At 41.4% G+C, this 27,903-nt stretch overlaps 2 protein-coding genes across 5 annotated transcripts in view; one reads left to right on the forward strand and one right to left on the reverse strand.

Moving 5' to 3' along the window:
• Positions 1–9,739, forward strand: part of LOC136431025 (polycystin-1-like protein 2) — a 23,814-nt gene extending 14,075 nt beyond the window's left edge. For 2 of the 3 annotated variants that reach the window (XM_066422213.1, XM_066422215.1), the window contains exons 26-43: positions 109–174; positions 677–784; positions 1,089–1,302; positions 1,555–1,669; positions 2,224–2,542; positions 2,810–3,030; positions 3,376–3,563; positions 3,965–4,045; positions 4,276–4,371; positions 4,699–4,833; positions 5,091–5,259; positions 5,661–5,840; positions 6,089–6,234; positions 6,632–6,827; positions 7,323–7,588; positions 7,772–7,867; positions 8,109–8,264; positions 8,682–9,739. In XM_066422213.1, coding sequence (XP_066278310.1) covers positions 109–174; positions 677–784; positions 1,089–1,302; positions 1,555–1,669; positions 2,224–2,542; positions 2,810–3,030; positions 3,376–3,563; positions 3,965–4,045; positions 4,276–4,371; positions 4,699–4,833; positions 5,091–5,259; positions 5,661–5,840; positions 6,089–6,234; positions 6,632–6,827; positions 7,323–7,588; positions 7,772–7,867; positions 8,109–8,264; positions 8,682–8,969 — 3,040 coding nt within the window. In that variant the 3' untranslated portion in view covers positions 8,970–9,739. The remainder of the gene's footprint in view (positions 1–108; positions 175–676; positions 785–1,088; positions 1,303–1,554; positions 1,670–2,223; positions 2,543–2,809; positions 3,031–3,375; positions 3,564–3,964; positions 4,046–4,275; positions 4,372–4,698; positions 4,834–5,090; positions 5,260–5,660; positions 5,841–6,088; positions 6,235–6,631; positions 6,828–7,322; positions 7,589–7,771; positions 7,868–8,108; positions 8,265–8,681) is intronic. The other variant, XM_066422214.1, reaches the window with a different exon arrangement.
• On the reverse strand, positions 9,327–27,501 carry LOC136431027 (CREB3 regulatory factor-like). Of its 2 annotated transcripts, XM_066422218.1 has the most exons (8): positions 27,281–27,501; positions 18,114–18,400; positions 14,604–15,705; positions 14,300–14,469; positions 13,937–14,157; positions 13,630–13,703; positions 12,729–12,854; positions 9,327–12,246 (listed from the first exon to the last, which is right to left on the reverse strand). In XM_066422218.1, the coding sequence occupies exons 2-8, from the start codon at positions 18,120–18,122 to the stop codon at positions 12,137–12,139; spliced, it is 1,812 nt and encodes a 603-aa protein (XP_066278315.1). In that variant the 5' UTR covers positions 18,123–18,400; positions 27,281–27,501; the 3' UTR covers positions 9,327–12,136. The 2 variants fall into 2 exon arrangements, with proteins under 2 accessions (XP_066278315.1, XP_066278316.1); XM_066422219.1 differs by lacking the exons at positions 18,114–18,400; positions 27,281–27,501 and adding an exon at positions 16,985–17,216.
• Positions 27,502–27,903: the final 402 nt, after the last annotated feature.

Genomic DNA, 27,903 nt, shown 5'->3' on the forward strand with positions numbered 1-27,903 from the left:
CGCCTGCGTTTCCTTGTCTACCCTCCCTCATTTCCCACTTCCAAGGGGACTACACGATGAAGATTTACATGCTTGCAACACTGTCACATGTGAGAATCTGTCTTTCAGGTTTCTTGCCCAGATTGTACTTCAAGAAAAAGCTACAGGAAGAGTGGTCTACTTTCTGTGCAACAGGTAAGGAGAATTGGAACAATAGTCATTGATAAAGGCATAGGAGAAAGTCGAGATTTGCTAAATTTGTGAGATTAAGATATCACCTCACAAGGAGCTGTTTTGTTCTATTGGATGTCACAAATAAACTTCCCAATGTCATAAATGATAAATGACAAAGTCAGTAGATATACCGATTAGCAATGGTAAATACCAATGCATCTTATAACAGCCATGTAATTAGCACCACTGACACCAGCAGCTCCACTCCTCTCTATGTAGGAGGGTTGAACAGTATATAAGATATCAGAAAGGAAGTGATTTGAAAGATTATTATTTTTCATGTGCACTGTGCCCCAAGCTATTATTATTATTCTTTTGATATTGATAACCAAATGTTTTCATTTGAATTTACAATTTGAAATGAATTTGCACATGATGCATGAAGAAAGTTTGAACCCTAGAAGATCAGCCTTAAAGGGCATCAAAACAAAACAAAACAAACATCCTTGTTCTGCCACTACAGGTGGTTAGCAGTTGGAGAGGATGACGGGAATGTAGAACGCCTCCTTCCTGTGAGCAGCCCAGAAGAATTAGCAGAGTTTGGCAACCTTGTCAAGGCTAAGGTTGAAAGGTAACAAAACAGCAAGACTTGAACAGCAATGCAGGCAGACATAGTTAAGAGTTTAGCCCAAAACAGCCCCTATGATTTGTCTTCGTGAATGTGACAAGTCATCCCTTACAAGTAGTCTATCTCCAATAAAATCAATGACTGCTGTTTCTGTTTCTGCATCGATAGGCATCTATGTTAAATCCCCCTCACTTTCTTTATGGATTGGTGAGTGTTGATACCTACAACTCAAACCTATCAACTGTGCTTCTGTCTGAGGCTCCAGGATTTTAGAGGTACATATTAGTAATCCCTTACATTTGTTTAGGGACATGAATGACGGCCACCTGTGGTTCTCCGTGAAAGGCCGTCCAGCCCGGAGTCCCTTCACCCGTGTGCAGCGGCTGTCCTGCTGCCTGACGCTCCTGTACAGCACCATGGTCACCAACATCATGTTCTTCGGCCAAGGAGACAACTATGACTCTCCAGAAAAGATCAAAATTGGGGGGACAGAAATTGATGTTCCATTTGATCTCCCTAAGGTACGATCATGGAAATGGATTATAAATCAGGGAGCAGAGTCTTCCACACGAAATTTTCTGCTTAACAGTATGAAGGGCATCTGGAGCCATAGAGATCAGTTTTACCAATAGGCCATAGCTTAAAATGACCAGATGATTGTGCTACATGTAAAACATGCTATACATGTACTGTGAACATACCAAATAATCATAATATCATATCTTATTGATGTACTAGTCAAAATTTGTTTAAAAAATGTACATTTTTTACAGCTGATGATCAGTTTGCAGAGTGCAGCAATCATCATGCCTGTCAATCTGCTTATCGTCTTCTTCTTTAAGAGTGCTCGAACAAGACCAGTAAAAGAGGTGGAGACCATGCAGCCTCGTATGTATCATCTTGGAAAATTTTCAAGTAGAGAATATCCATACAGCTTACCTATTAACATGAGGCAATCAGCATCTAGCAAATTATGACTTAACAACTGTGAAACGACGGGTGCCACAAGAGGAAAGGATAGAAAGGTTCATGCATGGCGTTCAAAATGACATGCTTGTAGATGTAACAAGTTGTACCTTGTACCAGTTAAACAAACCAGGAACAGCCTTGATGGTAGAGTTATCAACATATTTTTCCTGGAGCTATTGCAGGGTGAAACTTCTTATCATCAAGCATAGTAGGGGGGCTGCTCACTATCTAAACAACACATGAAAATACAAAGTTTAGATCTGACCAATTTCATCAGTATGAAACATGACCAGGTGCTAACATACATCCATGAATCTGGTGTGTAACATATACATGGAATGGTGGTTGCACAAACTGGTTGAATGATTGTTTTGAAGAGTCACACTTTCACACTATGCAGTGTTGTATTCTTTTCATCTCATGACAGAAATGGATAAGCTGAATGTTTGACAGTTACATGTATGTACATGCAGTTTCTGCAGTTTTGGTGCAACAACTCAAGCCAGTGTCCACTGAAGGCCGACCTTGGGAACCTGCTTGCACAACCAGTCCCTCTGACAGAACTGTAGATGACATTGATCATGATGATAGTACTTCTGATGCTAAGGGCAACCCCAACAGTTCTTCTAGCAAGAACAAACCCAACAGTTCTTCTGATAAGGACACCCCTGGCAGTACCTCCAACTGCCAGGACAAATCACTGTCTGAGCGTCTCTCCACTAGTTACAGAACCAAAGACCCCATGCTGACGTACTCTCTTGGGCTTGAAAGAACAAATGCATTTAGGCCAAGGTGAGCATGGTTGACAGCAAGTTTCACAAAGATCTTTCAACAGTAATGCTGAAGGGAAATGGTTCTTCTTTTAGAATCTCACAGAAAGGCATATTGTTGATAATAGGTGTAAATACAGTAGATATTCAGCTTGTGCCTATTTGCAGGAAACTGATATTTGTGATTACAATTATCATGTAAATAGGTGATCACATGACTGTGTATAACCACATGTCATCATGTTTCAGATGTTATGCTAATTAACTTTTCACAATTTTGTTCATTTAGAAGGCAAGGTTTGCTGATAACTGCAAAGCAAGCTGTTGCTTCAAAGTTTTCAACAGAAAAGAACGCAACCAGTGACAGCTGTAGTGAACAGTCTGAACCTGGTCCAAAGGAAATCGCTGATCACAAAGAAAAGTTTGATCACAAGAAAGGCAACAATTCCAAGGAAGAAACTGAATCCAAGGAGGAGAAAGGTTTCTTGCCGTGGTGGACACTTTATATTGGCAAGTGTTTCTTCAATACTCTATTCAGTTCAAGCAATGACCTACTCTTTTTGATAGACAGTTTAGGTTGATTTTGTCATGTAGTGTGTTATTGATAAGAAAGAGCCATGGAGATGTATGCTTTACAGTATAGGCTCAAATAAAAAATGCACCATATACAATAGCAAAATTAATGTACAGTAGCCATGTACAGTAGACATTTTACTATACTGTTATGGTTTTCCGTCTTTGTCTCCTAGTCTCTGAAGATGCTGTTTGGCTGTGTAGCACAGAGACCTGCAAGTACCTATGGAAGAAGTGACTGTCACAGTTACATTAACTTTAAAACTGTGTTTATCACAACAGGCTGGCTCCTGGTGTGGTCAGCTAGTTTTGTTGCGGCCTTCTTCACCGTCCTGTACACCTTGTCATTTGGGAGGCCGAAGGCAGAAGCCTGGTGCATCGCCTTTGTCACATCCTTCCTGTCAGACCTCGTCGTGATTCAACCGGTCAAACTGGTCGTCGGGGCAGTGGTATTTGCTCTTTTTATAAAGGTAGGGATGGTGATAAATGACTGAATGTCTAGATAAGCTACATCCAAGATTAGATCGATAAGCTTGTACAAGAAAAGGTTATCTACATCAAGCAAGGTTCGTCATGGACTTCTAGGTTTGGGTCATGAACAGACATTTACCATACACATCTGTCCTTTGTGCTGACTGGTTGGTACAGCATCTGTCCTTGGTGTTCATAGGCTCTGTGGTGCTGATTGGTCAGCACAGTGTCTGTAATTGGTGCTGATTGGTCAGAATAGCATCTGTCCTTGGTGCTGATTGGTCAGCACAGTATCTGTCCTTGGTGCTGATTGGTCAGCACAGCATCTGTCCTTGGTGCTGATTTGCCTGCACATGTACAATGTACATCTACTGAATTCATCACTTTTTGTATGCTGTAGTCACCCGTAGTAGACGAAAACCCTGAACCGAGACCGCTTGACAGAGATGAAGAATATCTACAGATGAAGAGGAAGCTGCAGGTGAGACCCAGTAGTATAACGCACCCTGTAGCAATTTGACACCAAAATAGGAAGATACTGTATATATGAGAAAACTTGTAATTCGTTTCTTCCCTTTCTACCATAACTTATTCATCATCACTGTCACTTAAGATTTGAGAGCACATGAATCATTTTCCTCACTGCTTACCAAAAACATAGTCACATCCTGTACGAGCACACAGTGACCCATTATTGAACTCTTCACACAGCAGCCCAAGGTGACAATGCCTCTCAACACAGCTGACTTGGCTGTGGAGAGGTCCAGGAAAGTGGATGACAAGAAACGACGTAGCGCAGTGATAGAGGTAAATGTTGTCTTTGCTATCATTCGCTTGCTCACATTTTTTAACAGAAATGGAACAGTTAAATGAAGTTGCAGAATATCTTGTTAAAGGAGAGACTTGCTGCAGCTATGCATTTTCTGAGTTGATGATTTCTCTACTTCAGGTGTTACAGTCTAGTCTTCTGTATTTCAAGTGGCAGGTTTAAACTGAAAAGATCGATAATTTCATAACAAGCCAGAGAGTGTCTTATTCAATTGGTTTTTCCATCCATCCAATCAATAGCTTATTTCATATACATGTACTTTAAAATAGTTATACTATTAAGCATGTGCTATTTTTTTCTGACAGGTTTGCTCCTTTGCCATCTTTGTGTTGGTGGTGATGATGATTGTCTACAATGAAATTGACCCACATGCCTTCTACATGAATGAATCAGTCAAAAACTCACTACTCCATGAGACTGAAGAAATGACCTTTGATGAGGTAATACTAACAGGCACTTCCTTGTCTATATACTCCATACTAGCTGTTGCCTAAGATTCTGAACTGGATATAAAGACAAATGTTTTGTATTATGATGCTGTCAACTTACCTGGAAGAGATGTGAGGAAATCAGTACTCAAACTGTTAGGAACATTAACATGTAAAGACTATCTGTAGTTTGATAGCTATTAAGGTCAGATAAAAATTCTACTTCCAGTAATTTCAAATAACATATTTAAAAAATGCATTACACACAGATAGCAGACATGGAGTCCTTCTGGGTATGGATTCAGTCTGGTGTCCTCCCAACACTGTACTACAGCACATGGTACAACAACATGGCCGACCAGGAGTGGGTCATCATGGGTAACAAGAACTCCTGGCTTGTGGGCTCACTAACATTACGGCAAGCCAGACTAGACCCTGGTAAGTCCAAGTTTATCAGTTCCTTGCTGTATTGTTATATATTGTCTGTCCATCCTTTCATGTTACATGTACTTGCAATTAGCCTACGGGCTAGAACTTGCAATAAACTTATTATCCTTGTTCATCAGATGTCGCTTGAAAAATCAAATACAGGCGATAGCAGTTCTTGTCCAAAAAGATTTATCTGTTCAGACATGGTCAAGATCTAACATTAGAGATCTCATTGTCTTGTTGCTTTCCAAATTTTCTTCTGAAAACATTCTGAACCTAATCCCAAGGAAATCACTTATCCCAAAGAAAAGTTTGATCACAAGAAAGGTTGTTGCAATTCAAATCCCCCACTCACACTGACAGCGATAAGGTATAAAGAATAACCCTGCTTATCTATTAACCTTTCCCAGGGCTATCATGTCAGGTCCCAGAGCTGATGCAGACGTACACAACACGTTGCACCTTGAGCTTCTCACCGTTGCACATGGCTACATCTAATCACAGTGTCGGATGGCAAAACGTCTCCATGTCAAACGATACTGCCGTTCAAGAGCAGCAAAAGCCCTGGCTCTACACAGAAGCTACAGATGGTGTGTCATTTCATCTAAATCCATAAGGCTTTGAGAAATACTTTTCTTACAGAATGATTACTAATTTTTATTTGTATCTTTACCATGTTTTTTTAATACAGATTACGAAGTTAAATCATGCTCAATAGTTTTATGACACAGGAATGTTCAGTTTGTAAATGTATGAAATAAAACTTAAAATGTGTTTAAGCATATCCAATATTGTTTGGCTCAGTATTGTACTTGTCTCATTAATACCTTATTTCCAGTGTTCCCAACTTTTGGTGAACATGGAATTTACATCAGTGGAGGATACAGCACAACCCTGGGTCCTCCTCCCCTTGATGGGAACCAGTCTCAGAGCCAGTTGCTGCAGGGGAGTGGCTGGCTGGACGAGAACTCTCGGGCCGTCATGGTAGGATTCAGTCCATACTTTGAAGTATCCAAAGATGGGTAACAGAAGATGTGCTTATTATTGTAATAAGACAATAGTTTCTGATGTTCACACTTCACAATCTTTGTGTGTGGATGTACTTGATACTAAGTAACACTAATGTAACATACCGGTACTGCTGGATAGGTGTTTGTCTAACGAAGTTAGTATGAATGCTTTTAAAAGACCTAACAGACTTGCATGATATTGTCTTTGTTGCATTATACACAAGTATTATGCTAATCATCTTGACTAAATAAACATGCAGTTACAGAAAGCAGTTGTTGTGTTAGTGAAACAGCTACCACTATTAGTGGGTCCTAGCATCAGCATTTGCTGAAGATTTATCAAATCTTCAACCATTCCAATCTCTCTACAGGTAGAAGTCATCCTGTACAACCCAAACGCCAACCTTTTCTCCGTGGTGACGTTCTTAGTGGAGTTTACCTACTACGGGAATGCCTTCCCCTCAGCCATGATCTCCACACTCCGCCTCTTCCAGACCTCCCAAATCCTCCTACTGGCCCTGAAGGGAGTCATGGTGCTGTTCCTCTTAATCTTTGTGTACAAAGAAGGTAACAACAAAGTGCATTTGTGGAAATGGCTTATCCTCTGAACATACTTAGACCAGTATCTCAGTACTTCAGTGTATCCTTTTTGTCATAATTTACAGTAACTGTTGCACATTTCAAAGTTAAATCAATTCCAATTAGTTCCATTGAAAGGCTTGACCAAAGCTATGGAGGATAGGGAGGGCTGGAGGGCCATGAACATCCGTGAAACCTTCACGCCAAGATGAGATGAGTATGTGCTACAGACAAGGTAGCAATACTTACAATACCAAATTTGCTACTGGGTACAGGGATGAGAGAAGCAAGATTAGCCACAAGAGGGGCTCTTGTGCAGCTTTAGTAACATCAAATGAATTGAGAAAATGCAGAAGAGAATTATCTTTCTTTTCTCAAACCAATATGATATAAATTCATTTTCTCCTCAAGCTATCCTCAGCTGACACAGTAAGGACACAGTCATAGTCTCTTTCACATGACAAGTAACATTTGTTCAAACAGGGAAGCTGCTCATGGCACTACCAGTCGAGTACCTGCAGGAGATGTGGAACTGGGTGGAGCTGCTTGTCATCCTGGCAGGATTCTCCACGCTGGGCGTGTACTTCCAGACCCAGTTGGTGATCGACCAGGTCAGCGAGCGCGGCGCCCACTCCCAGTTCTCGGTGTACCGGCGTGCGGCCGGCTGGGCGGAGGTGTACACCTACGTGAAGGCTGTGCTGATCTGCTGTGTCACCCTGAAGCTGGTTCGTCTGCTCAGGTTCAACAAGGTGACAGCAAATCATCGCTATGGTTGTGCAACTTTCTATAAGACATTTGGATATCTATAAAACAAACATGTACATGTTCTTTCAAGCAACCTAAAAATGACATTATGGTGTATTGAAGGTTTGTGTATTGTGCTGTCAGATTACTGTCAGTATTTTAACCAGTCCTGTATTGTTAACACCAAGGTGGTGCAGGTCCTGTTCCTCACCATCAGAACATCCTTCAAACCACTGGCTGCCTTCATGATGATGGCTGGTATTGTCATCATGGCATTTACCCAGGTAACGGCCTGGACAAACTTTCATAGTCTTTATATCCAAAAGGCAGAATTAAGATTCTCATTCAAATTGTAGCTTGGACATTCATTTCAAACGTTTTGATATGTGCAACAATTTTTTGTTATGACAATCTGCAACTGGAAATTTCTTTATTCAGTATTGAGTAGATACTGTCATAAGTGGTGATATGCTTCAAATCATTTAAAACAGTAAGGACTGGCACCATGTGTTGTGTGTTCTTTAGCTGGGCAGCCTGCTGTTTGGGGCTAACCTGAAGACGTACAGCAGCATCGGCAGCAGTCTGGCCTCCATCTGCCTCATGACGATCGGCAGTTTCGACACAGCAGAGCTGACAGAAGTGTCATGGATTTATGGCCCCATTTTCTTCTTCCTTTTCCAGGTGATGGGTGGAACAGTTCTGGTCATCTGCATGTTTCATTGATTAAGTTTGATTATCTGGTTTGTGGATGCCAGTAATGTTCGGGCTACCAAAATAAAGACAGATAATGATTGCAAAGGTTTTATAGTGTGATGCTTGAGGTGACTGTATTAAAGATTTCAAAATGAAAATGTTATCCCTTGCATAAGACTACTTTACTGGTTAAGTGGTCATTTTCTTTGCAAGTAATTTAGAGTTCTGCCAATAGTTATTTTAATATATAGTGTTAATAGTATGTGATGACTCTGATGAGGATATTACTCCTATTATTCTTAGTTGGTGTTACAATTACTGCTGTCTGTGACACATGTAATATCCATGTCTATTACAATGACACTGCAGAACTAACCATTCACTGCATATGACTATTGTTTGTAGGTGACCATGCAGTTTTTCTTGATGACCATGTTTATGGCCATCCTGATGGACACCTATGCAGACGTGAATGAAAACGCAGAGACACAGAAGTTGAGGATGATGGCCTACATGCGTGAAGAAATCATCACAAAAAAGAGGAAGATGCAACAGACTGTCAAGAACAAAAGGAAACCCCCAGACACCGGCAGGTTGGAAATACGACAGGTAAACCTGCGAGGAGATCTCAGTGTGTACAGGAAAACCTTTGACCATGCAAACAATACACTGGAGTATGGGGCAAATGATTAACAGGTACATGTATATGAGTAGCTCTTCCAGTGCAGTTGCTGGTTGTGGAATGTTCAAGTGTTGACTGTAGTACAAATTTCACAGTACGTAAACGTGTATGTTAGAAAAAACCTACTCGACCATTTGTACTTTTTATATCAAATCTTTTTCTTAGTTCAGCTGATTTAAAAAAGAATTCAAATTGTTTGGTAATGTCATGGAATTTGTTCTTCCATTCTTGCAATCAAATAAGGTTATGGAAGTCATTTCAAGGTAAAGGTCTTTTGGCACAAGTTGCCCTACAAGACTTTGATATGTTTACATTTAATAAAGTGTTAAGAATCATTAAGGTGTGAATAAATGACAGAAGACAGCCAATTGCTCCTGAAGTCATTCTTTATTAGATACCAGCGCCTGTAAACAAACGGCATCATACTGGGTTGAGAAAAGCAGTGGCGACCATTTTCAATGAACCCCACATATTATTACAGTGTGCGTGCCTCCCTAGTATGACTAAGAGATCACCAAAGGCTATAAATAAAACACAGTAGATAGTTTATAACATTCTTCACACTTTTATCTTGGAATTGCTTGTGTTTCTGATGACACATCTACATATTTCTGCATTCTGATGACGTTGACATTTTCAGGCTTGCTACAAGGGTAACGTTGAAAAGTAGGGACGCTAGCCTGGTCTTGTCCACTATGGCTCAGTCCTCTCAGATATGAGCAAGACTTGGGTAGCTAGGCCTTTATTAGTTTCAGCCAAACTGAATCATTTTTCAATAACAGATCTTGACAGGGATTTTCTTCTTCACAATTAGTCTTTAAGGGATGTCTGCTGAAACATTTCTTGACAATGAGAACCAATCACAGAGCAGAAAAATAAATTAATGGCCAGCGTGCAATGACAGCCGACTGCTGCATTTGACAGGCAAAGAATCAGGTAACACTTAATTCTTATGTAATTGTGCGGTTCCTTCTCTTGAAACTCCATTCAGTTGCAAGATTTTTAAAGTCCTCTCTAGATCATTTGCTGAATTGCAACTGACAAATTTTGTTGAGATAGAAAGTCCTAGGCACTGTTTTTACTTTTGTCCCCTGTATGCCTCCAACTCAGATCATTCATGGACCACCTCCCAATGTTTAAAAAGGGAGAAAAAAGACCAAGTTAGCAAAGAAAACTAGTCATAACAACTTCATCCACTTTTAAAGCATTGCATTAGACTTGTAGAGACATAAAACTCAACACAGCTTGATGTATGTCCACAAGTGACCAAGTATAATTCTGCCTGCACATTGTGTTAAAAGAAGTCTAACCCTTCAATAAAGGGACCAAAACAGCAACGCCTCCACCTCCCCCTTGCAGTAACTCCTAAGATCAGTACCACCACATTACAGACTCCAAACTCCTCACATGAAGGCCACACTTCTCCGGGAAGCTCGCACCATGAAAGGGTTTTACACATTGATTTGCATTCCATGAAGAGTACAGTATATCCTTGAAGCAGCATTCAGCACCTAACCCACTGCCGGTGGTCAAGTTCTGCCAGCAATACATAAAAACAAGATTTAGACATAGCTGACAAATGGAGGTACAGGTGAGACTGATCATAGCATACCATGGGCTAGGATGTAATAAAAAAACTTTGATATTTGTATGAATTTGCAAGTAAAGTACTTTTGATACATGTACAACCACGGTTTATGACTGAATGATATTTCACAGAGCTGAAAGTGGACTGTTGGTTGAGTACCAAATGAATCATTCCAACCAAAGTCTGTTGAGTTTTGCAGCCTTGGCACCAGCCATAGTCTAATGTGACACCTTTCTGAACACAGCTTCAAGGAGATACATCAGGAATTTGTCCAGACTTGCATTGATCGGCATCATTTCTGAAGGCTAGTTTGTGAAAGATAGATATATCATTTTCCGAAGTAAAATATATAAGTTAATTTCTGCCTATTCTCTCTGAAAAAACATTTGGGAAGGTATCACTATGTACAAGAATGAATTGTCCAGTCTGAAAATATTCCATCTCAAATACGATTCCTTGGTAGTCACAGCAGGGGGGTTTTCTTGTACCTGATACCAGAGATACTAAAGACCCGAGGAAGTACTTAAAAGTCTTTTCTCTCCCCTTTCTGCTACTGTCTGTACACCTCTATATATATTTACACATCTCCTGTACAAATATCTTCACAACAAAGTTGTATCACACTTGCTGATACGAAATATCCATAACTGTTAAATAATTTTGATGCTACAGTTAGATCTTTTTTTCTACCCGTATAGAAATATTGTAGTGGGCCAGCCGTCTATTATAACATACATATGGTAAACACATTTTCAACTTTGTACAAATCAAGTTACTTTCTCAATAGCAGCACCGTTCATGTATCATCACAACCTCGTCTTTTCCTCTCCATCCCTTCCTCACTTTCACTACAATAGAAGTGATTTAAGATAAATATGTATTTATGTGCACATTCCTTAATAAAGAAGACTATAGAAGAAAACAGTTCATTTCCCGGCAACCATAACAATACAAGTCATTAACTCAAGGTTACCAACCCAAGGTCACCCTACACTTATCACATTTAGTAATCTTTGTACAAATCAGTAGCATGAAATAAACCAAACATAAATCTTAACTTTAACATCACACATTAGAGTCGAGTGTATATTATACATTTATATATGTACGTATGTACTATACAGATATTAATTTTTCAGGTAGTTTTTTTTTTTACATACTAAGAATATCATGTCCACATCTCTTAATGTATAGAAGTGCAGAAATAGATACAGGTAAGTGTGGCAATGACTATCTTACATAATGTGGGGCTCTCCATAGAATAAGCAGGCAGCTGACATAATTACCTGTACAATTCTCCTCAGTGCGTGCTTGGATACTCTATCCAGCTGTAGTAGTACTGTAACACCAGAGGGCATTGCACCCACACTTAGTGTAGATATACTCTTGCTACTCAAGCTTACAATTTTTACACTATTTAGTTCCTGTCACTACTCATTCCTGTAGTTTCTGATGTCATAATATTTACAGTAAAGTTTTGCCAGGACTTGTGTAGTGTAGTCCTGCTGAGATCCTGTGACCAAACTTGTCATTTTCCACCGACCACAAGGCCAAAGTCTATTGCTCTGTTGGGCAACCATTGGTGCGTGATTACAGACAGGAATCATCCAGGTTTATGAGCACGCTGCGCCGGTTGCCCACCTGTGCAGAATCAAGCACGCGGTTCACAAAGTCTCCCGTGTGACCAGCAACCATTGGATCTGTGGGAAAATACAGCTAATTAGGGAATGATATATGCGACTGATTTTAAATGCCAGTAATACCAATACTCCAACATCATCATAACAGTAAAACATAAACCACTTTTCCTCCTTTCGAAAATAGATTAGTGATCAATAAAGGCAGGAGCCCACGTGCTCCTACATTCATTCTTGACTAGGGAACCACAGAGTGAGCATCTACTATTTCCTACAGTTTCAACAGGCTGTAAATCAATTCAACATACAGTTCCCTTAGGTACACAACCATATTGTTTTTCTCTAGACATTTTGGCAGCTGCTATGCTGCCTTCATCAGGGCAAAGTGAACTTTCTACTTGTCATGTGCCGGTAGCAACGTAATGATCACGACAAGGATATGTTCTCCGGTTCAAGTATTTCATGTATTTCATAATATGTTGTAAAGCTGCAATGACTGATACAAGACCATTGTAAGAACATTGTCTGAGAAGTAAGATGCCTACTTTTCCCCATGACTGTCTTGAGGATCTTGTCCACCCGGTAGCCCAGCTCCCCATCCTGTCGTTCCTTGCTGCCAACAGTCTGAGCCATCTCCCTTTTAATGGCCTTCAGGGCTGCGCACAGCTTTCCTGTTTGGGAGTGATAATAAAAAATTACGGCTCTTGGTCCAAATGTACAGATGTTGGCATATTGGCACACCAAATTTGAGTGTGTGTTTTGGCACATTTTTGACAGTCTAGCCAAGAGGCTTTGTGGGCATCACTAGACCAACATGGTACTAGGTTTATTGTGTAAAGCACCTTTCCCAGGGGCACATCATTGCAGTATGTTGAATTTAAAACCCTGAACCTATTGGTCCTGAGCCCAATGCTCTAACCGTTGCGCCACACCAACGCTTGTTCGGTAATAGAGGCAAAGGAACATGAACTTCATTGCCACTTATACCTCACAGTCTGCTGATCAATAATGGATTTTCTCAATGAACTCAAAACAAATCCATTCACAGTTTATGATGAAGTAAAAGCTATTCTGGGATCCTCAGGTTTAGTGCAGGCTAGTTCACACAGGCAGTAACTTTGATGATAAGCTGGAAAGCTTGACCATTATAGCCTCCACAGGGGCAAGCCTTGGCAAGGAGCTTATGTCATGTTGGTTTTCGGACATTTTTAATGAATTTTACTGCAGTCAACAGACCAGAAAAAGATTAAGACCCAGCATTGTGTAGTAAATCACAATTTGTGAACTGAAGTCCTTGCCTCTTGAACATTGCAAAATCCTGCTTTGATTTGCTTTTGACTGGATAATCTTAGGTCCTTGCAGATAACAAATTGAAGCAAAAGGCAATTTTCATATTCTTTAATACAGTTGATAAAAAAAAAAGGATAAGTAGTCCTTGAAACTCACCATGTTCGCTCTCCAAGCCTTGCAACTTGATCTTGTTAGCCTCGTGCTGAGCCTTCTTCTTCAGTCTGCAGGCCCTACATGGTCAGAATTACAAGATTTAATTCTCACTAATATAAGACCTATGCACAACAGCATTAATAAACTTCATGAACTTGGCAACCAGGAACGACTATTTTATCTACTTTCGTGGCTTTTTGAACACCTCGTTGATCATTTGGACTTTGGTTGATATTTGAATATCTCTCAAACCTTTTCAAATGGTATACAAACCATTTCATAAGATCAAGTCTTCCAGACATTTGCTTACCTGGAAGCCAACTTGTTCTTCTCTTTGCGACTCTTGGGGCGTACACTGAGGGGCAGCTCGCTAACCGGAGTCAGCTCGTTGATGGTCTTGTTGAGCTTCCGCAGTTCCTCTCCAATCAGGATCAGCTTCCTGGGGTTCGGTGTCAGATCCTCGGTGTCACCCCGGCGAATCTTCTTGGCTGCCCCCTTACTCAGCGCTGGGTTGAACACCTCAGACTTTTCCTGGACAAATAAGAATAAATGATGATGTTAGAGATGCTTGATGTTCCTTCTTTCTGGTAATGTCCACTGTGCACACTGTTAAAGTTAGTTTTCATCACCTTGTAACAGTGTCAACCATATGAGGCAAAAAATGAAAGGTCACCTGTAAGTGGAGATTGGCAGGAGTATCAGGGTCGATGACCTTGCTCTCATCCTTTATTTTCTCCTTGATGGTGCGAGGCACTGGCTGGTGGTGCTCGCCGTACTCCCAGAAGAACCGCTGGCGCTTCCTGCCCGATCCACTAGGGGAGCAGCCGTCCAGGGTAGGAGTTCCTGCGGAAGGTGCAGTTGGTTTAAATAACAGGTTAGGAACTTAAGTTTCTGAATTTTTGTGTCTTTCAATATTCAAAGAGACCAGCATTTATTTACATTAGACATGAGCATTGGAAGGACGAGGCAGCTCTCACCTGGCTCAGACATAGAGTCCCCTGAGTTGTCATCATCATCATCCTCACTGCCCTGGTCACTGTCAAACCCCTCATCGTGGTCTGAGTCCATGTCCTCCTCTTTTGGTTCATACACATCTCCGGCAGTGCCACTCTCTCCGGCAAACATGGAGTAGTTGTGCTCTTCCGTCTTCACACTTTGCAGTTCAGGCTTGCCCTGGGGGGTGGCGTCTGGACCCTCCAGGAAGTTCTTTACCTCCTCCCATTTCCGTTCCACCTCCACATTGCTGCTCGTGGTGGCAACAGCCACAGCAGGCATGACCTTATTTGGGTCTACCACAGCTTGGATTCTTGGAGCCACACAGGTGAGACTCGGCTTGATGAGCAGCTGCTGGAGTTGTGAACAATTTGTTTGGTCCGGCATGCAGGGCTGCATGTCAGCATCGGATGGCAGGGTTTGTGGTCTGGAAATGGTGTGAGTGGTAGGGGTTGGGGGGGCCCCTGGTGCACTGGCATGGAACTGCACCTGAAAGGTGCCTGCAAAGTCTTGATCTGTATTGTTTGCCACTCTGGCAGTGGACTGCTTTGCAGCTGGTGTGGTCTGCAGGGGTGAGGGGCGGCTGGGACCAGTCGGCAGGCTCGTGGCTGGCTTCTTTTCACGCTTCACACTTGTTTGGCCCAGGAAGTCCTGGAGATCAGGGTGGATCAAGGATTCAAAGATGGACTGGGAGTCCTCTGAGTTCAGCTCTGCAAGTGTGGGCGTGTGGGAGATGTCGATCTTATCCTGGTACGGGCTGGACGTGTCGTCGATTCCGAAGAAGTCTGATTCGTGGCTACCCCAGAGTCCATCTGACTTTTCACACTTGAAGGATGAGAGCAGATCGCTGTCCAAGGCGCTGGTGGTGGACGTCAGGTCGTCACATCCCCAGTTCGTCCCATTGCTGTAGTCCAGTTTGTCCTTTAGACTCATCTCCCAGCAAGGCTGATCGTCGGTGTCGTACATGGCGCACGGCGGGCTGCTGGCGTACAGCTCCGGGTGGAGGGTTTGGTCCACGGGACTGAACGACATGCCGCACTCGCTGAACGGGTCGGCGTAGGAACCTTCCATGCTGCTGATGCTCGGCTGTAATGACACATCCAAAGTCAGTAAGTATCTAGCTAGCTGTCAGCCACACACATTTACTTATACAAATGATGGACATACACATGTTTTTGACTGTCCAAAAAACCTTTAGACAAATAGTTAATGGTGCACAGCAACTTTTGCACCATAGGGACAATTTTTTTGCCATGCACCCTTCATCAAAGCCAGTATGAGAACATTTTACAGTTTTTCTACAGGTTAAAATAGGCATGTGTTAATAAACATCTTACTGCAAGAACAACTAATTTCTTTCATTTCCTTTCAAAGACTTGCATCAAATTGTCTCTGTCATTATCAGATCCCTGTCAAGTGACAAGCTATCAAGTTACAAGCTGAAAATCACTTGCCCTCCTCTTTCCCGCCCATCTCATCAAGAAGCCATTAACTAATTACCGGCCACATGTAAGTGTGAACCAGCAGCAAGAGTGCATTGTTCAGGTCATTTAGGCAATAAGGAAAACAATGCACAATGGTTGATTGTTTGTGTTGGTGATTAGAAGCTTACATTTTTCAACAAACATCTCAGTCCAATCTATAGCTGAATTCTTTTACAGTTTTTACTTTTTACTGTTAACGGTTTACTTGCAACAGACATTTCCTGTGGGAGAACAAGCAGGGCTTGACCTTTAAAAACAAACATGCTTTTCTCTTGCACAAACACATCAGTAAAATCCTACCAACCCTTTTCCTGCTGACTTCTGATTTTTTTTAAATACAACTTTTGTCCAAGGATTTACTTTTAACAACAGCAAGAAAGTTCACTACTGCATTTGCTTTAAAACAGACAGATTCTCCATATAAAGAATGGTAAGTGCTCTTAAAGAGGAGGTCCAATCCACTTGACAATGTATGTATTATTCACTTCCTCTACTTCTCAGCAGGAAACACTTAAGTACACTTCTGAGAAAAGCCTGAACTTGAAAGACTTGCTTACCAGAACTGGCTGGACTTAATTTGATCCAGCTGCATCATCACTAAAGCCTGGTACAGGCAAAAGTCCTTCAGTTCAGGGCTACCTTTTCAAAGTACTTCTAAGTACTGCCAACTAGCTGTGCAGCTCAGAACCTTTGTTTGCCAAGTTTGCTTCAATGAGAGATAAACCTGATAATCTATACTTTGGAATGCACAGAAAGTTCACCTTGTTCTCTGGTATTGCCCACAAAAGTGATCCAAAGACAAAAAAATTGAATACAGACAACTATAAGAAAACAACCCCTGAGGCCAATCTGCACAACCCAAGAACAAAACAGAAAAGTACCTGTAAACGCTGACCACATAGCAAAATTACTTTCCTTCTTGCACTCTTACTGCAACAGTAGTCACACTAAAGTAACATCCACAACACTATTTTCATGTTCTTCATCTGAGCCGAGACAAACACTGGTAATGCCACACTTCCCTTCCTTCTTGGAAGCCAGGCATCTTTGTCCCAGTTGGCTCTTGTTTTGCCTTCCAGCTGATAAAAACACTGGCTCAAGTTAAAAACAAGTTTGTTGTTGATGACTAAGCCAACCTGGGGTAGACCACATGATCCTTTTCTGGAGAACCTACATGGGGGTTTTGATGATGCTGCTTCTAGCATTTTAAACAAAAAAATACTACCTGTATGTCCCCAGATGTCCCATAGATGTATGTTTGTTTTGTGCACTGCCAGTGGTAGAATTTCCTGATCTTCACATGCATGTTTGTTGTCACGATGGACTAGACCTCCCTCCTTTTTCTGGCAATGATTGAGCTGCATTATGTAATCGTGCCCTTTTCAGTCAACACAATGAAAGTTGCACCTTTGTAGCCTCTGCAAAGTTTGCTTGAAATTGATGGCTGGATCTTAGAATGATGGACAAAATTGCCCCAGTAGGACATCTCCCTCATGCAAAAATGGGACGTCTGGGAAATAATTGTAGCTGGCAAAAGCTCTGATCAGATGACTGAATGATGTGAAACATTTCCCCAGCAACACGGGCCAAATACAAGTATTACTTCAGAGGCCCCCATATACTATCTACATTCCTAAAATATGCCTGTCCTTGACAACCAACTATTTTTAGGGGCATAATACTGTACTTTTCCAAGGACTTGAGAAACCAATTAATGTCTTCCTTACAGCAGAATTTGACAGGACTGCCGACAGATATAGCTATCTATGTCCCGCTACTTATGATGATGCACAATAGGGAGGTAATGCTGGCCAGCTTTCCACCATGAAATAATGTTATCTACATACGTGTTTTGTTGTTGCTGTTTTTAAGCTGATGGATATTGATTGACATTTGGATACATGAGGTTAATTTTAAAGGTTTATCTAGTCTATAAGTTATTGTTTTTCTCAACTTGTCCATGAGTGACCAAAACATTATATAAATCTGACAGCATTCTTCACTCCTCACCTGTGGCATGCTTGCATTTGGAGGAGGCTGGTCGGGGCCTGTCTGAGTTGTTGCCGTAGCACTGTCCTGACCAATCACATGACAGCCTGCCTGTACTGCTGGAGCCAGCCTGTACAAGGTGTTGGGCTGACTGCTCGCAGAACTCGCCGGCTCCTGTTGCAGCCCAGGAGTCGTCCCAGGGGCTGCCGATAGCAGGAAGCGCAGGAAGAATTCCTGACTCGTGTCCACGTTTTCCTCAGAGAAGGGAGCCACTTTCACACTTCTCAAGACTAGCTCAGGAAGTCAGTCTGTAAAAGACAAAGGACACTTGGAACCAAACTCAACTTGCCATAAACGTGGCAAATGCAAAGAAATGAGAACACTGGTAGTGCTTTGAACGATAAATTTGAAACCTAGTCAAATTAATGTCCATACTCAGGATCCCCAGTAATAGTTTGAGACAAAGTAGTTTCTGTCCCTTTAACCGTCTCTCAACAAAGTTAGCCTATTGGCACCAACTTTGTATTGGTTATGGTGTTAGGTAGCCTGTATTTACACAAGCTCTCAGCCGGAGGTTACTGACCCCCAAGTGGGGGTCAGTAACCTCCGGCTGAGAGCTTGTGTAAATACAGGCTATGGTGTTAGGCAGCAGGGAGAGGGTTGAAAGAAGACATGTAACTAATTAAGGTACATGTCAGTGCATTACAAATTCCCTTATCCTCACTAAATCTCTTAATATGCTTTTACACATCCAGCCTTTGGGTCAATCTATACTATCTAACAGCAATCTGGCAGAGTTAGTATTTTCGCAAAAAAAATCATTAACCTGACAACTGATTTTGTATGGCCCATGTTACAATTAGGCGCACTTTAGACCTACAATGTTATAAGGTCGTACGATCATCGTCGTAGGCGACGGTTTTCTTTAGACACACGGTCAGGAAATATCATGGGACCCCCCGGCGCAGAATTCCATTGATATGCGCGTGTGACTCAAAGTGAACTCTTGCACTCAATTCAAAATGGCGGGGGAACCGCTTGTTTTCGTCAAAAGATGAAGCTTTTACTGACTTTGCAACAACTGTTGCCCTGCAGATGAGACGTTGAAAACGGTGCTCAGCAAAGAAAGAGATTGGTACAGAGACGGACGGGATTTAACCCGAGTTCGTGGCCGCCGCCGGGGATGTCCCGGGGATCGAGGAATAGGGGCATACTAGAGAAGTAGCCACTGGTAGCAGGGCGTCGCGCCGGAATAACCGGTTTCGGATGAGAAAAATATGTTTCCATTGCTAACTGCATGCATATTTACAAAGAAAACGATAGAAACTTTCCTTCCTGGACAGGAAACAGCACGCTGTAGGCTTATTAGCATATCACCCACTTCCGTCGCCGGCGACGATTCTTCTTTAGACGAGAAAAACACAGCCACAGGCCCCCCCGCTGAACGTCGTGCGACTGGGTCCGAGGTGGTCGCACGACATTTCGAGGATTTCCCGTTTATTGCCGTCGTACGATTGTTTTGATCGTCTTTAGACGGCCAAAAAATACCGTCGCCGGCGACGTCGCCCACGACGATGATCGCACGACTCTAAAATGTCGTAGGTGTAAAGAGGCCCTTAGATACACCCACTCAACCACCCCACAGAGACAAAGTACAGTACTGTATCATGTACATCCCTTATCAGTCTGACCACACCCACCTCTTCAGGATCAGTCAATCTAAGCACCACAGTGTAAACACTGGATTACCTGGGGAGATGCCCCACCACAGGAGTTTACAGGACTCTGTCTACCAACACTTGGGGTGAGTTAACTGAGATGGATGGGTTTTGAGCAGGATTTCCTCCTCTCCCACTTGTTAAATCTATCATTTTAAGCTTAAGAAAATACATTTTCATCAATTTTACATTACTGTTAAGTTCAGATATTTGGCTTGGTCGAGGCAAATCTTTTTTTTTTTTTTCGAGGCATATTTCCATCCCTCTGAAGACAACCCTGGTCTTGAGCTAAATCAATCTATCTACCTTATACTCTTGGAAGGAAGGAACTTTTGAAATCTTCAGCAAAACAAAAATGACCAATAATATTACAGGTGAAATAACAATTGTTAACATCACATACTGAGCTCAGAAGCGCTCCAAGGGAATTACTGGCGCGTCTGTCAATTAGGCCAGTTGAAACCTGCATGGAATCTTAATCTGTAGATAACAACCCAATACACTGCTTCCCTACCTAGACACATACAAGCTCATGATTTGATGCATCACACAGATAATATAGGAGTAACACGGTAATGCTTCTCTCCATTTAGCTCATTTCTACATACCAATATCAGGCAGCAAGCATCCTGACGCATCGTAGCATACGTTTTTTCTGGCCGTTTTCCTGAACGTGGAGGCTATTAGATGTTTTAATGGGACGTAAGCTCCCTCACTCTTTGCCTCGTGATGTTTTGAAACCACTTACATTACCTTCCAGGGATCCTTCAATGCTGAGATGGCCTGTAACTGTCATAGACAGAGATTTCCATCCAATCACAGGGCAAGGGAGAACGTTCTTATCTCTGCGCATAAAAGCAGCAGGTGCACACCTAGAAAATGTTTTTCTTTCCATCACAAATTGGCCAAATGAAGTTACACGTGAACTGACATGAATTTAGAAGTCATTTCTCAAAGACAAAATCAGAAAATGGCTGTTGTGTCCTCAGTACAGAAAACTTTTTTGCCTTGGCGGATACAATGAAAATCATTTACATACATACACATCAGCTAAGTTGGCCTTGATACTGGAACTCTGACAAGAGAACAAAAGCTTTCCTTGAAATATCTGGTACTGTTATGCAGAATGACTCATAGGCTACAATCTAATTGTTCATCATCTAAATATGATCAGTTTGACCTGGAAATGTTCCGAATACTGTGAATCACCACCCATAAATTGCTCCTAACTCAATTGGCTTGTTTTGAATCATTTGCCCGGCAGGGTCACATACTTGATAGAAATCCGACAGTTACCCAGACCTGACCAGCATGTACTGGAGGCTTGAATACTCACTTCAAACAGCTTTTGTGCCTTTGCCTGTACATGTAGTTATCAACTATCTGTATCAACTATCAGTCAACTAGTGCAATTAACTGCCCTTTGGCATTGCACATCAAGCATGCAAATGTGGCTGATGATTCAACATACAAAATGGATTGTCCCACATAAGACCCAGACTTTTCCTGCTGTAGTTGATGATGACAAGGTTGCTGACCCCATGTCCTTCAGGTGGAGCCCTGACCTAGATGTAACTCAGTAAACTGGGCTGAGAATGAAACCTGGGCCCAATCTGCAACTTGTTGGTAAAATTACCAAATGGAAAGTTTATCACTGCAGTCATGCAGACAAGATACAGATGATGCCTGCATAACCACAGATGCTTGTCCAAAAGCATTTATTGTAAATGCTCTACTTGTTTCTCTGTGTTTTTCTTCTTTCTTCTTTAACAACTTTGTAAGTCTCTTTTCAAATGGTATTTTGTCCTAATGCCATGAGGAGTCTTTCACTGGGCTTTCATCCAGGGCTGAGAAAATAACTGGAGACAAAATACTAGTAATGTGCTTAGAGGCCATGTTAATATTTGTATGGTTTGTGACACACACTTTGGCAACAGGTGTGCTTCAGGAGGTATCAGATGTTGTCAACATCAGGAAAAGCAACAGAATAGTCCTACTAATTATCAAAATGACCTTGGCACTCTCCAAAGTAAAAATAATCATGCTGAGAATAGGGACAAACAAATCCCTGGGAGGCCTGTCAAGCTAACCTTTGGCATTTCCTGCTTGACAGCAACAACCTAGCTTGTCAAATCTCCCCTGCTTGTACAGTATCAATATCTAATTTTGTTTTTGTTTTAACAGTAACAAAGTACTTAGCAAGGAACATGAAACGATTGTAATACATGAATTATATTTTGGTTCCTGTTACCATCATTAATTTGTCACACTAATCACAATATCAATACAGATTTGTGGTAAACTAGATGAACTACGATATGTCAACTATAGGCTTAACTTCAACTTCAAGCATCTTGAATTTGTGAGGGAAAAAAGTAAAAAGAAATTGAAAAAATTTCACGGTTTTTACTGACTACCTTCCAATTAAATCTTTGCCCCGCAAAAATGTATTACTTTAACCTCACATGCAAAGTTTGCGGGGCTACATATAAATATCAGAGTAAAATCCATTGTTTAAACCAGAGTGAACTTCATTGTTTAAAATTATAAATTATTATACTTTAGCTTTAGACATACTTACACATTTCTGAAAATATAAAGGGTCAAAATATTCCTTTCAGAAAAATCAGAACCTCCCAGATAGAGACTAACTAAGAACAAACATATAACTTTTTATCTTCAACACACTAGACTACTTCCTGCTTGTATAAGAGCATGTCTACTGTGTTACATGTACATACAGTCCTTCAACTCCTTGCACCGCCCTTCCCCTCTGAGCCGAGTGATTGGCCACAGAAAGTCGGACTCAGCAGCTAAGCCTCCAGAACAATGACTGTGCCATCAGGTGACTGGCACTGAGAGTGTTTCTAAGTTACCAAAGCAGGTCAGTGACCTGTTACTCAGTACTCCGGTTCCCAGGTCATTCACCCTGGGTTCAACCTGCATTTCCTGCCTAGTCATTGCCCTTCTTGGAATCTTGGTAGCAGCCAGAACTGGTACCGAGGTGGGGCAGAGGAATTCGGTAGCTGATACCAATAGCATACATATGTATATACAATAAATAGGAAATGGCAACGTCCAAAACCCGTAAAGTATATTATCGCGCCTCTGTTTCATTTCCCAACAACAACTTTCCAAGTGGGCCCCCGATATTCTTCAGATAAAATACTTAACGTTAGTACTCGTCAACAGACCTCCGATGTAAAACAGCTGCTATGTTGGCCAAGGACGCCTGTATCTCATAATAGCATTATCATCATGTTTGTCAAGTGAAGGGAAGTAACAGATTAGGGCAGTATTTGACAATCCCTAGAAAATTACAAACCAATGTACTCCAGTATTGCTCTCATTTTAGAATGAACTGAATGAAACATATGCTGCAACATAACAAAGCCTTGAGGAAACAATAACAGTAAATAATAATTTTTCCTACAAATCTACAAATACATGTATCATCAATTCATTGCTAATATAGCTTTCATCTGCCATTAATATATATTATTATTAAATGCTTTTCTTCTTCCATGTTCTTCATCTTTGACTAAAGGCACTCAGATGAAGATGTTTTTGACACAAAACTCTATAGGCTGAGGTCATTGTGACCTGGCTCATGTTGCTCTCAAGAAGGAAAAGTTCATGATTGTTAACAATTCAAAACAATGTACAGGGACACTGGACTTCAGATGGCCTTGGGAGGGCATTTACAAATATTTACCTTCCAGACATAATTACATCAAGCTGGAAAAGGATTACTTCTGCAATTTGCCCTTCAAAACGAGAATGACCTCCAAGCCATGGAGGTTGCCACTAGGCAACAATGTCACAATCTCGTAAGATAAAACTTGGCAATGGCTTTGCAGTTCTGCAGCCAAATAACACTTCGGAAACATTTACCCCATGCCCTAACTAAGCTTATTACTGACTTCACCCCTCATGCAAGTTCCCACCAGTCATATCGGGACAGGCTTCTTAGCGAATGCCCACAAACGCCCACTCTGGCGAAGTCCGCGCTGCACGAATCTAATTTTTTTTGCTTGCAATATGTTCAGGTTGTGCTCCCATTAATTAATCCTGAGTTTCAAGTCAATCCATCGATCCGAAGTTAGATAAAGCGAACTTGAAGATTCTTACCTGGCTTTTTAGCGAATGCCCAGCAAAAAAAGGCTTTTTAGCGAATGCCCACTATATCAGCCAAAATATCGGCCATCGTGACACGGGCGCTAAATCTAACACCATAAACATGTTCAACAAGTTGTCCCCTGAATGTGTACTCAGTTTCCGTGCTGTACAAGCCTGTAAAGTCACTTTATTCTACGAAATACACGGCGCGGCCTGCGGCACGTATTCGGGGTAGAGGCCGCTAGTAACCTGTCCCAAATATGCAAATGAGCCGCCATATTGGATTTTTACGTCCAGGGCAGTGGATTCCCACGCCGTGTATTTTGTAAAATAAAGTGACTTTACAGGCGTGTACAGCACGGAAACTGAGTACACATTCAGGGGACAACTTGTTGAACATGTTTATGGTGTTAGATTTAGCGCCCGTGTCACGATGGCCGATATTTTGGCTGATATAGTGGGCATTCGCTAAAAAGCCTTTTTTGCTGGGCATTCGCAAAAAAGCCAGGTAAGAATCTTCAAGTTCGCTTTATTTAACTTCGGATCGATGGATTGACTTGAAACTCAGGATTAATTAATGGGAGCACAACCTGAACATATTCCAAGCAAAAAAAATTAGATTCGTGTAGCGCGGACATCGCCAGAGTGGGCGTTTGTGGGCATTCGCTAAAAAGCCGATGCGAGTCATATCTACTGCCAGCCAACATGACCATATCACAATTCCATAGTCTTAACATCTTTACCTGTTCACACTGTCACAGTATATCATAGGCTCCATATGTTCATACATCTACAACTGTATTAAGAAGCGAGGAGTTGAACCTGTACATAACAGTATCAATTAGTCTTTAGATGACGTAGAATATCACGTTTTTAACATCCCTGTAATTATTCCACTGCTTTATCACCATGGCCTGTACTTAGCTTGTGAGAGCAGAAAGGTACAATTTCTTTCATCCCTTCATCATTGTATTACAACACCCTTCCTCAGGGGTATCTGAAAGTCAGTGTCATGGACTACAATGTTGCCCCCTTGGCCAAGATGTTGCTCTCAGAGCCATGATTGATTATCTTTGACAAATTTTCTTGGTAGTGGCCTTATCAGGAGTCAAGTGTCCTTGGAATGTGGACAAGCAGTTACTCTTATAGTCTGACCATGATAGCATTCCAATTTCAAGACCCAAAACAAGTTCAAGGCAACTGTGGTGATAAGGGCTATAAGCCTGATGTGAAATTCAAGGCTCTCTTTGTAAGAACTTACTGAATTCAAATGCTAACTGCCCACTTGTAAAAACTTAAAATGTTTCATGTGCGTTGTGATATCAATACGCAAGGACCAGATGAAAAATGAAATAAAAGATTTGCACAAGGAAATAAAAATGACAAAAAAAAGCACTTGAAAGTTTAAAAAAAATGCAACAACAGAAAATAAATTGTTAATTTTATACAAATGGACCTGACAACAAATGTTAAGAGATTTAAAAATACCTGCAAAATGACATTGAATACATAACGTTATGCTAAGTCATGTCTTACAATTTCAATTCCACAATTAACATATCGTATTGTGCATAATGTATGCTTTCCCTCAAAAGTTTTTGTATGGCATAGTATCACTGTAAAAGCCTAAACAATATTGCAGTGTTTACGTCCCCACAATATTTGTAACCTCAACTCTCATTTTAAAATCCTCTGCAGTGCAGCAAGGCTGCAGTGGACCAACACCCAAACTGGACATTTATAACACTGGCAGCACCCCCTCCTCATTTAAACCAGAGCGAACGACTGCCAACAGGGAGAACGCCACCCGATGAAACAGCTAATTATTTACATAAAATCATTCCAATGACGTCAGTTTCTCATGGTAATATGGTAATTTTATGCTAATGAACCAAAACAAACCAAAAATAGATCGATGATTCGTTGTCACGGGACTTTCCCAGAGACAAGCGCCGCCCCAAACCAGTATGGAAACCAAAACAAACCACCCTATGCAAGAGCCGTCAGGAACTTTCCAGATATTTTCACACCAACTTGATAAAATGTTACCTTAGTAAGCAAGGCATGAAGTTTACCATGGCAAACAAATCATTGTGGTATTATTTTACACAGCGACAAAACCACAATAATTTCCAAGCCGGTGACATCGGCTTGCAACACCGCCGACTTCTAGGACAAACTGCATGCTCCACCCGTGGCACCTACAAATACTCTAGCCCTTGCAGAGAATCTGTACTTATAAAGTCAGCTTCAGTAACGTATTTTCTTTCGACATTTTAAACAGTGAGAGTCCCGCCAAGACATCGGGCTCAGTTCAGTCTTGCATCATGTGGCAGCCTTGAGCTAAGCTCCTCCGCTCGGTGATATTCGGTGGTACGAAACCTTCCTTATCCGAGACCCCAAATCTGGTATTTTTCAAGGGATCTATTAGCTTTGACTAGATGTTAAAAAGATGCCGAGTCATAAATTAAGCATTGCATCATGCTGGGACTCGGGGTTTTGACGGCCTGGCACCTCCAAACGACCTTTGTACCAGTCGTGGCCATATTGTTTTGATCGGGCATGAGGATTGCGCAATCACGGGCAACAGCCTTGTTGTCAGTATGCAAGTCTGTACATTTCCATGGTTTAGAACATGCGCGAGCCTCACCAAATAATCCAAAGGCTGCGGCGTGAGATGTAGCAATGTCTGAGATATTACAAGTGATTAGATTATTTTGGAAATGGACACAATTTATGTAACGCTGGCTACTTGAATTTCAGGGAGCGCCAAGCACTGAAAACCTAAAGACCTCGCTCAACCAGGGAGGAACTTAGCAAGTCATAATAATAATTCTAGCTCACCAACAATGACTTGTCCTGCCTGCAAAACAGCCTCAGCAAACACTTAAACTCACAGGACGATAATTCTACAATTATTTCGATTGACTTCCTCAATTTCCTGCTGGGTAATATAGTGGGGCCCAAGAAGGGTCAGAGGTGAATCTCAAAAGCGGGTGTAAACAAGACAATCTTCTTACATTATTCCTTGTTTTTTGTCTCTTGATGGAAATCCACATATACGATTTGGCGAATTAAGGTATGATCGGCATACTGTAATTTATGTAACTAACGTTTATGTAACGTTATTTGCTTGATAATTGAAACAAACAGATCGACTAATGCCGAATTCTTAAAATTTTACACCAAACATTATCATCGATGACAAAATTTGCAACAAAAAAGTGACATTAATCCAAAATAAATGTCTAAACTATTTGTTTTGTCCTACACTTCTTTGTTGTTACATGGGTGTCACGGCTATAGTGTTGTGACATGCTCAGAAGTAAGGTGGAAAGCACGAACACCAACCTGCACTGAAGATCACTAAACCCGGACCTCCTTCTAACGCACTTCAAGTGACTCAAGCTGGCGCAATGTCCAAAGTTGCGATATAAAACCAGATGAAACGTTGGCTTGGTCCTGTTTCTGGAAACTACGGCTCTAAATCCGCAAAAATCTGGATCCAAACATGTAGCATTCACCTCCCTGTCTTTCCCAGGTTTTGTTTTCGTTCTGTCAAGTCACGGGGCACAGAGGTATCTTACCCACGTGACACTACGTCACAACAAATTGACCAATCATAGATCCGAATTGCGGCCGACGCCCCTCCCTCGATTGAAATGTATTGTAAAGAGAATCTATACTTTCATCCATTACCTGATTTATAAAGAAATACGATGACACTTGAACGACGAGGTGATATTAGTGTGAAATTAGCGCCAGCGATACAAATTAGTACCACAAAAGTGATTGTATTCATCAAATATACGCAACAACGTGCCGTAACTAAGATATCTAGCTATATGTGTAATGGATTGTTATAACATTCTTCTCAGACCTATTCCCAGTAATCCATGATCCCATAACCTGCCCAAACAGGTTGCGGCTGGCGCCTTGCCAGGTGGAAAATTACCTGCAGCCTCCTGCACCGC

This window comes from Branchiostoma lanceolatum, chromosome 3 (assembly GCF_035083965.1).
Source record: "Branchiostoma lanceolatum isolate klBraLanc5 chromosome 3, klBraLanc5.hap2, whole genome shotgun sequence".
Classification (NCBI taxonomy): Eukaryota; Metazoa; Chordata; class Leptocardii; order Amphioxiformes; family Branchiostomatidae; genus Branchiostoma; species Branchiostoma lanceolatum.